General features: G+C 38.6%; 1 protein-coding gene across 1 annotated transcript in view; it reads right to left on the reverse strand.

Annotated features, from left to right (window-relative positions):
* SVIL (supervillin) overlaps window positions 1-10,797 on the reverse strand; it is a 107,233-nt gene that overhangs the window by 33,173 nt on the left and 63,263 nt on the right. The window contains exons 15-18 of the mRNA XM_009572095.1: window positions 9,750-9,773; window positions 8,088-8,658; window positions 6,394-6,613; window positions 675-804 (exon numbers count right to left, since the gene is read on the reverse strand). Of these exons, the coding sequence (XP_009570390.1) occupies window positions 675-804; window positions 6,394-6,613; window positions 8,088-8,658; window positions 9,750-9,773 (945 nt within the window). The remainder of the gene's footprint in view (window positions 1-674; window positions 805-6,393; window positions 6,614-8,087; window positions 8,659-9,749; window positions 9,774-10,797) is intronic.

Genomic DNA, 10,797 nt, shown 5'->3' on the forward strand with positions numbered 1-10,797 from the left:
ACTCCTGCTGGGCAACATAACTTACATATGTATAGACATAGCCAGAATGTGCTAACAATGTGGACTTCCCTTTCCTCTATGCCTTTCTACCCATCTCCCACTCTATTCACTAACACTGACAAGACAGATAAAATCCTTGTCCAGATGGTTTTGGCTATCCACAAACACGAAAGATCACGCAAGATAACCAAAAGCCAAATGGCTCATGAATGCTCTGGTACCTGTACTTCCTCAGTTTCTAGGATCCAAAATCACTGCTCAAAAAATAAGTATATGCACAGAGACAACACAGCTTTAGGAATCTGAAATTTTTACAAGCTCACCCATACTAAAGAAAACACCTGAACTTAAAGTCTTAAGGAACTTCATTGGGGGGAAAAAAGGCGTAAATCATTATACCTGTAAACGTTCCAGAAGCCTTACAGGCCCACTTACTGGTTCATAATCTGCTGATGTAAAGACACCGTAACCAATATTAGATGTCCCAAGACAGTGAAGACATTCTTGTTTAAAGAGCTCTCATGTTGGGAGAATTGTTTTTTAAACAAGCCTGACAACAAGAGGAATAGCAGGAGCTAGTAGCTACTATTAGGCATGCCTGTCTAGCTGGATGCATCTTCAAAAAGCTGAAGCACTTCAAGCGAGATGTTTTTTCCAAACAAGGATAGAGTTACCTTCTTCAACAGCTGCTCAACTTCTTGCATTTGCGTGCTACGATCAGTGACAGACACTTTTGCATACTCCTGCTTTTTGCTGAGCCTGCTCTTCCAATCTTCTTCACCACTCTTCTTCAGCAATGCCAACCTAGAAGAAAAACCATGCCAACAGGTAGCTTTAAACACTGTACTTCCCATTATCCTCAAAAGCTACCCTTACTGTTTCACTAATGTCGCATTCAAGAGAATTTGAAATTAAGTTTTCTAACATTAACTATAATTATTTACATTTCATACAAAGCTCACAAATGAACACCAAGCCTTTACTGAACATGTTGAATGGGAATCATCTGTCAAAAGACAGATCAAAATATCTAGATCTGAGACAGGCACCCCAGTTAATTTGTATAGTCAATGGAAATTGCCAATACAGTCAAGGGAAACCAAGGTACAACAGAGATCATCCTAAAGTAGACATACAAATAGGTTAGATTAATCACTGCTTTTTTCTCTCCCTTCTGTCGGTAAGACACAGAGAGTGACTAGCTCAGCTATGGATGCTTATGCTGTAGATGTCCAAAGTTAATAAGATGAATCCTATCTTTGGTCTTTATTGTACTCATTAAAAAAAAAATTTCTTCAAAGCCCAAGAAGAAAGAGGTCTATTCAGCAGGCACCCACCAATTAGGTCTCATCAGGCACATCAAATGACAACTCTGCAATTAATGCTTTCACTACAACTCCAGTGACTGAGGTTACTATCAGACTCCTAGGCATCACTTAGTATCTCCTTAGCTCAGGCATTGCTGTGACACAAATCAGTAGTACCAATGCACACGTAACTTGGTGCTAACTATAATACAGCTGTGAAATCTATCTGCAAGATTCAACTCATTTAAAGGATGTCATATTCAAAATGTCGATTACCATTAATCTCAGATTAGGAATGCTCAAGATTAGGAAGTAGGATCTTTTAAAAGTGCTATTTCCTAATCTTGAGCAAAATTCTGAATATAGCACAAAGGGACACCAACTGGCTCTGGTGGGGACAGCATGTAGATTTATTTTGCTAGAATCATAAACTATTTGTCCATACAAACCCTGAGGTGATTAATTTTGGGGGTAGGGGAAGTCAGTTAGGAATATGAGGTCTACACAGGCATGATCTTCAGTTTACCTTCCTCAGAAATTAGTATTTGTATGAATTTTCTAGCTTTCAGAAATCATTCTTAGTACTCCATAAAATGTGTATCTGCAGTACTTGTGCAAACAGTACTAAATAATTTTTATTTTAGCTGAATTAAGTTTTACTATATAACTTTCTTTAATCTAGGGCATTTCAGTAAGGATTATACCAAACCCTTAACCCTATTAATATTTGAACAGGTTCAGTAGTTAGAGTGTTCGCAACCTATTTTGACCACAAGATACAGAGATTCCTTTTTAGATGCAATTACTAAAGATGCGATCTTTAGAGATGCGATTACTGTTACCCTCACAGTAAGACTTGTCCAAGGGGACAGGAGAAGGAAGGGGTAGGACCGAATAGGTCTAGCCAGAAGCCAAGTTTCAGGCAGCTGCTTCGTGCAAAAATGGAGGGGGTGCAGCCATCCTACTGACCTACTCAAGGATGACCAACTGGTCCTAAGGCTTTCATTTGAGAAAAACTGAGAATGCAGAAAACAGTAAATCCACAGAATACAATGGCAGTAAGAATGTTAGTATTCAAGAAAGCAGTTATTTCCTCTCTTCCTGCCCAGGCAGGCAGCGTTGGCAGGCTTCACATTGCCTGGTTGCTTCATACCTCACAGCACGGGATGAGTAGGGGTGAGAAGGACTCACAATAAGGAGTTGAGGCCATGGTCATTGTTTCCAGAACGAATACAAGATTTCACTGCCCAGAACTAATCTTCTGGAGTGCATCCATGCATGTGTGAAACTGTGGAGGAGACCAAGATGGGACTGAATTGCCACCATGCAGTTGAATTACCTTCAGTAGTTATATTCTCTCAGGTCAGCTTTGCTTAGAAATGATCTGCGATAATTGAAACTGGAAGGCATTTTGGTCAGCTTTGACCTAAGATGGGTTTGTTTTTGAAAATGCCTATAGCTGCTCAGCATAGCAGGCAGGAAAAAAATTTCTTTTTTTTTTTTAACCTGACATTACTGAAGGGTATTTGCCCTAGACCTTTGCCCCAAACAGCTTGGTTGATCAGGAAGAGAAAATCTGTAATTCTAAGAATGCTTCTGTGTCTCTGGAGACCTTGTTTTCTCCTCTGTCATAAGGATGGATTCATACTAGCCCTCCACTTTTCACTTGTATATGTAATGAAACAACTTGTTCCTAGAGTGAGAACACACGTTTGTCTGTTTTGAGCACTGAAATTACCACTTAAAGAAATATGTATGCCCAGTATGCCACTGAAAACTTCACTGCTGTGTAAAACCTAAAGCCATGTATTTGTTTCAAATGATGGAAATAGCAATAAACTCAGACTGCCCTGACTCAGCAACAATTGGAGGGCACCCTTTTGTATTAATAAAGATGCAAAAACTACTGAATTGGTTCACACAAGCAAGCCCACCAGCTCAGCAGCTTAACTCAAAGTAAACAGCAGTTGATTCTTTGGAAAGTCTGTAAAAATAAGGCAATTATTACGTCTAACCCTTGGATTTGTTTAAGGCCTGATGCCTACTAGTTTCATTGCATACCTCTAATTTTCCACTTTTGATAAATAATGAATAATCATTCATTATTCACTTTCACAGTTCTATTCATACTGCTTTTGACTCCAGAAGTTCCTTTTCCAATCTGAAAAAAAATCAGTTTTACTCTTTTCTTGAAAGAAAAAAGCTCTTTACATATCTGCCCATCTTTGACAGCTTGCTCTGCGTCCTTCTTTGACCTGCTACTAAGATAGAATATCTGCCATCAAGATAGAATGATCGTCATCCCAGAGGTGTCAGGATGGGTTCAAAGCAAAAGTTTCACAGCTCAAGGCAAAATGTTGGATTAATACTGAAGGGAAATAGAAACAGGATTTCAACAATGGTTTTGCCTAAACAAGGAGCGTTGTATGAAAGGCCTTGGCAAAAGTCCTGGCAAAAAATGTCAAAAATGACACATCTTTCTTTTGTGGCAATATTTTAGTATCTTAGCTACTAGTGTTATCCCCGAGACAGATTAAACTGGACACAGGCTTGGCTTTCACACATACTCCATTGGCTGCATTTGACTAGTTCTTTTCAGCTAAATCATAAATCCTGGAGGCCATTATGAGATAAGTAACTACAAAAAGAAAGCCGACTGTTAAAGAGTGCATAAATTCACTATAATGGGGACTAGTCTGCATAAGAAAGTCTTGTTCTGGTGTTCATACATCAAAAAAGGTTGAAAATTAAGTTTAGGCTGGGCTCTTCCTGAGAAGAAATGAATGAAGGTAAGAGGTCCACCAGAAATTAGAATTATCTATAGTTTTTTTAAATGGTGATCATGGCACGCAGCTGACTTCTAAAGCGGAGCTGATAGGGTGGCCTTCTAGCAACTTTGGTCTCCATAAATGCACAAAGACAGGTAGTTACATGCAACTGATGCTCCATTCGAAGTGCTCCAAGACATTCCTCTTCCTGAAGGCAAGACAATTAAAAAAAGGTTTCCACCACTCATATATACACATCAGTGGATTGGCCCTGGTTGCCCAAAATAAAACACAGCCAAAACTACCCAAAGATATGAGCCTTCGCTCCCTCTCACCTCCAAGCTGTGTGTTTGCAGAAGGAGAAAGGATAGGTGTCTTTTTGTCCTTGAAAAATCATGATTTTCATTCTTCCATATAATATAGGTAATTCTGAAAGTGCCAGGTATGCACTCACTCCACAAGGATAACGTTAGTTCAGTGAAGTAAGTCTTTGTGGAAAATAACTTTCATCCAGACCAGCATGCGTGCATCCTGCCCAAATATCATTACATCTGTGGAAAAGCTGTTCTTCCATAAGGTGAAAGAATGTCTGACACAGCCAGAAAAATCCACTGGATGGGAAGGTGAAGTTAGTGAATGTAAAAGGAGAAAAAAAAAAAATCCAAAGTGTAGTAGTTAATCTTTAGGAGAAATGTTCTTTGAGGTTTATGAATACTTGGCATCAGCTATAGCTAAGCAAAAGAAAATGACTGGTTGTAGTTTTTTTAATTCTGGACCAAGAAGGAGGCTACTGTGGTATTTGGAAGGCTAAAACATTTTGATATCAACTCTGCCATTTACAGACATTTGTGGAATCAGAATATATAAATTCCTGACAAGACAGCAGGTATTTTCCTTTGTCAGCTTTGGGACTGACTAGACAAGTCTTGGAGGCCTAACGAAAGCGATTCCAGATTGAGTGTGACTGACAGTCTTTAAGAGCTCCTCAAGAGTTCAACTCAACTGAAGCATTAAATTTAGGACTGAAACAGCTGCTAGTACTTGGATCTTCCCTTCCCTCCAAGCTCTTTTTCCCCACCACGATCAGCGAAGGCAGATCATTTACTTTCTATAAACCAGAAGTTACTGGTCTTAAACCTTATCTGCCCAGACAGTTGACATATTTACGGAAGGGGGACGGGAGGAAAGGAGGTTGCTTTAAACAAAACAACAACAGTAAACTGAAAAAGGTAAGTACATCCTTCAGAAGGGGGACTAAGACTGCACAGCTGTTGTAGTTGCCCCTGCACCCCCTCTTTATGTTAAGGGGATAACAGGGAGTGGGGATGCTCTATAAATGAGGAGGACTCACACACGTCCTAGAAATACATGAATTTAGGTAGTACACTTTGGAATCATGTTCAAAAAAAATGGTTTGGAGTTCCTAATATCACCCATCTCATGAAGTGCGGGAATACTTTTACACAATGAACGTTTAATCAAGCAGCTACTTTTAGTTATTGGTTCTGCTTTCACTGCAGAAAACTGAAGTAAAAATAGGCCTATCTGTCAACCCAGAACAAATAATCGTAATTTTACTCACTGGACTGCTACCAGATCCTTTTGCAGTTTGGGGCTCAAATGGAATGACTTTTACAAGTACTACAGCAGCTATTGGAGCTCTAGCCGTGAACTCCTACTGTTCGCACAAGCGCAGAACACTTAACATTTTGTTTCAGATTAGAACGATCTTGGGTTGGAAAAAACACTTCCAATACTCCCACAAACCTGTCCAACTTATTACCCTTTAAAAATCCCTACAGTAAGCTCTCAGAAGTCAAAATGGCAATTGTATTTCTGAAGTAAAGAGGGAAACATCACAGAGTCTATCCCTGACTCCCTGTGGTCAGCTTATTTAAAAGAGACTACTCCCATAGACCAACAAAAAACTAGCTATTAAAAAAAAATCCCATTATATCTGTTGTAATTGAAAGCAGAACCTGGGGAAGTATATTGAGTATTTCAGTATAAATGTAACTAGAACGTGTATTTTTACAATTTTCATTTTCTGAACTACTTATTGATTATTCAGGTGGCTCTTTCAAAATCAGATTATCACGTTCTCTTGAACAGTAATTCTCATTCACCACCATTTACTTTATAAGTATGTCAGGCCGATTAGCTGCATGTTTCTGTTGTTAGTATTTGACATCTAATAAAGCCTAATAATCACTGCTTAGCTTTTTCAGAAACACGTTTAAAGTTTCTTTTTATACCATCAGTCTAATAACTGTATTTATAGAGATCATTTAAAAAAAAGAAAAAAGAAATTTAAGTACCTTTCCTTAATTGACATCGTTTTGCTGGAATTATCAAGGACATCCTCAGTTGTTTGTCCTTTGTTCTCTCCAACAGAAAACATCTCACAGGAATTCTTATTAAATTTGCCTTCCAATTGTTCAGAGAGCTCCTGCAGTCTACAGGATGCTGCAGCTGCAGTTTCTGAAACTGTCCTCATTGCTGATGTGCTGGTGAGTTCAGAAGTAGGTTCAGCGTGGTCTGCCCATTCAAAAGAGAAGTCCTGAATTAGAGTTAGCGTTATTCTCAAACATATTTTACATTACTAACACTGACGCAGAAAATCATATGCCATTCTAACAGAGAAAAAATTTCTGGCTGAGCTAGAGTGCAAAGATTAATCATGCAATATTATCTGCTGCATAGACTGGCCATTTGTGACTGAAGTTCACATGAAACCACAGAATATCATCTTCAACACACAATTCTGAACTTCCTATGGAGGAGGCACAAACTGCTGCTCCTGCCATCACACAAACAGGAAAACAAATGGACAGATGAAAGTGAGAGGGGAACAAAGAGTAGGGGAAGAGAAGCAGACAAAATTTAAATAAGAAATTAACTTATTGGTAAAGCAGTTTAATGCATAAGTAGCATACTAGGAGGACATTTAATAGCTTAATAAAGGTATTATTTTCTAGGAGGGTGTTGGGGGGCTTTTTTGGTTTCATTTTTTCAAGCAGCAATTAAACCACAGGAAAAAACTGCCTTGATGAAAGATAAATGCACCATTACAGTTATCCTTAAGGAAATATAAGTGATCCTCATTTTTTGTTGAAATTTTACAAGCACAACACCCCTCTGATATACAACTGCTCCTGTTTTATCCCAGTCTCCATCTCCCCTGCAGTCACCTAAAGTTAATTGGATAGAACAGACGCCGCTTTTGAGGAATACAGGCAGAACTATACCTTCCTCGCTATGCCTGTTCGAAGACCATTAAATTCAAAATAAATTAGCTTCACAGAATGAAGACAAAAGTGCTTCTAGCACTACAGGGTACTGTGGTCCTGTACCCTATCATAATAAAACAGAAAACTAATACAACATCCTTCTATATTCAACAGAATAGAAGGCTTTATGCAATGACCAAATTGACTGATTATTTAAAGATGGGTGAGTTTACTTAATAAGCTTGAATTATGCTTTGCATATAGAAATGTAATTGCTCTGAGAATTACTTGGTTTATATTTCATCACCACATTGAAGAGAAAATAACAGTAGTTTTGCAAAATTAGTTATCTGAAAATTACCCACTATAGCTATATATGTGCATATCTAGATAATACATAACTATATATGCACAAGAAGGCAACAATTAAGAGCAGACACTTGACCCAGAGCATCAAGTTTAGCTTGTTCAGCATTTTGGAGGGCAGAGGCAAGGGCAAAAGAGGAAAGGATGAATCTTAGCTTCAGCATATAATATCACTTCTTTCAAAGTAAGAAAATCTGAATAAAATTGAGCCATCTTTAAAGGCTGAAGAATTGAAAGAATACCAAAGAGAAAATGGTATTTGTAAAATTTAAGATTTCACAGATATTTCTCTACCTTTAAGCAGTGTTAAAAAAAGGAAAAATAACCAGTCTTGATAATGCTTGAAGGTGTTTAAAACTAGAGAAACACCATCGTTTGATGAACAAGACTACAGCAAAAGCAAGTATATACTGCACCTCTTTGCAAAGTCTTGCTTTTCATAACTCTTTCCAAATCCATCTTTTCTTGAAAGGACTGGCCGCCTTTGACTTCCCATTTACCTTGCATGCGAGTATCGATCTCCTTCTGTTCAGGAGGCTGAAAAAGTGCTTGTGAACTAAATAGTTCCATGCTGCCCTTCCTCAGGAAGCTGTATGTTGTCTCTTTATGGTAGTCTCCTGTTTTTTCAGGAACAGGATGTGTGGTTTCTTCCTCAAAGGAGCTGTACTTTGTAATTTCATTAGCTTCATGTGCTAGAAACCTCTTTCTCTCTTCTTCATGCTTCTTTAATGCTCTGTTGCTTTCTAGCGTTTCCATTGAGGGCTGCCACTGTTCTGACTTCTGTGTGCGTTTTCCTGAAGAGTCAAAGTTTTCTGCTGGAGAGTGGAATCTCAAATCAGCTCTAGCGGCAGTGCTCATGCTTCCATCACTAGCTGGCTTCGTGTGCAGGTCTCCAGCATACAGCGGAGAAAGGGCAGATGCCATCGTTGAAACTGATGTTGCAACTCCAGTTGACAGGGGAGTAATTTTTCCACTTTCATTTTGTACCTATGAACAAAAAAAAAAACAAACGAACAACAAAAAAAAAAGACTTACAAGCTCTGACATCATCAATTCCTGAAAACAGTCTAATCATGTCAGTTCTTCAGAGGTGTGCTTCTGTATGAATATAGTGCTCTATAAATATACACTAGAAACAGATAAGGAGAGCAACAATGCCCCCATAATTCGGCTGCAGATGGATTATTCCATCCAGGGAAGAAACAACTGCATGTGAACAGCAACATCTTTAGTAATAAAGGGTTTATGTGTAGCATGCAACGTGATGTTGTGTCAGGGCTCCATGAAAAGTTTCATACTGACATGGTACTGTGCAGCACTGGGGAAAGAAACTAGCTCAGGTTCCACGCAGCAGATGACATGCCATGTGCCCAGGCTAATCAACTCTGCATGTCAGCAGGGCTAATTAGCTTTGGCACAGCTCTGCTCTGATACGGTTATGCAGCTTCCAGCTCTGGAGCTAGCTCAGTGCCAGAGAGAGATTCTGCTCCGTGCTGTCCTACATAGGGCAGACATCCCTGATGCTTCTGCCATATAAATCACCTTCACGCAGGACTGTTAGTCTAAGACTTTTTCAAATATCAAACATTGGCTGTCATGTACATCTCTGAGCAAAGTATTTGAATCTAAGAAGCATATTAAAAAACCCTCCAAATTTGCTTTGCTGGCCTCTATAGCGGAACAATTATCTTTTCTACTCTGCTAACATAATAACTTTATAAAGTTTTCCTAGAGACAGTTAAGATGCAAAATTTTTCTGAAATGCAGAGCTTGGCTTTGTCTTCACCAAAGGAGACAAAAGCTATGAAAGAGACTGACAAACATGCCTTCATGCACATCAGGAGAGGTTTTTGTTTGGCTTTTTTTGTTGTTTTCTGAAACTGCAGCGCTAGTGAACAGCATGCAAAAGGAACAGACAAAATCACACCAGTAGGAGGATATCAACTGAAAACTTAAAATGCACATGCAAATTCCATAAAGCATGGACAACACAGTCATTCATTAAACAAATCGGAAAGCGGAGCAAAGACTACTATGCTAGCTCAAAGTTTCCAAAGAAAGATTAAGAAAATAGTTACCAGTTTACTCTTTTTCCATTGCATCTATCAGAATTAGAAATTTAGAGGAGATCAGCAAAGGAATTTCAGCTTTAATTACAAGATACTTACATTTGAAATTATGTATTTTCATAACGTAACCTCTAGTTATCTATTTTGATACCTACCTTTTCTTTCTTCCTAGAAAAACTGTAACTGCATCTCAAAACATCCCAACACTCCAAATGAACAGTTCACTATAGAAAGTCTTTTTGAAAATACACTCCCATTGAACTTACTTCAGAGTCAACTCTGGTTTCTTTTGCTAGGTTCAGAAAGAGATGACAAAACATGCTTCCTCTGCGTTTCCTTGCTTGAAAAGCAAATTTGTTCTGTAAAAGTCTGACAAACTAATATGACTGTCACTGGCTTCTCTCCCATTTGCTTCAGCCCATTTCTGTTGATCGCCCTCTGGGCCCGCAAACAAGTTAGTGACACAATCATTAAAAAGTCCAGGTTGGCATGTGGAAAATGAATGGAAAGAGGACTATGTAAGTCCTCTTAAAAATCTCTGGAGATCTTGCTAAAATAAATTTACCAAATATTTACTACTTCCTCATGCCTAAGTAAAGTAGGCGTTAAGTACAATTATGTATCTGTACATCCTCGCACCAATATGGTTAGAGAAATCCTGCCTTCTCACGATTATTATAATATGGAAAATGTATAATCATGAATGAAGCATATAGAAAGAGAAGGGTAGGAACTTTCTAACACAGATTGATCCAAATCCCTAGAAATATGACATGCATAGGAGTTGTCCTTCACTGTTGAAGTGATTTCTTTTAAAGCTGTAATACTAAGGGACTGATGTTTCTGCTATTTGAACATCAGCTCTGAAAGACCACTGCTGGGCCATCTTATGCTCAAACTTCACTAAAAAGGCATTCCTTTGCAGTTCCAATTATATGAAGGATTCCAGAACACGAAGCCCAATTCCACAGCACATATTAAATAATTTCATTTTGACCATGATTTTATGAATTTCAAAAGTATTCTGCTTTTGGCGGAGGGGGGGGGGGTTGGGCGG

Source organism: Fulmarus glacialis, unplaced genomic scaffold, assembly GCF_000690835.1.
Source record: "Fulmarus glacialis isolate BGI_N327 unplaced genomic scaffold, ASM69083v1 scaffold16342, whole genome shotgun sequence".
Taxonomy (NCBI): domain Eukaryota; kingdom Metazoa; phylum Chordata; class Aves; order Procellariiformes; family Procellariidae; genus Fulmarus; species Fulmarus glacialis.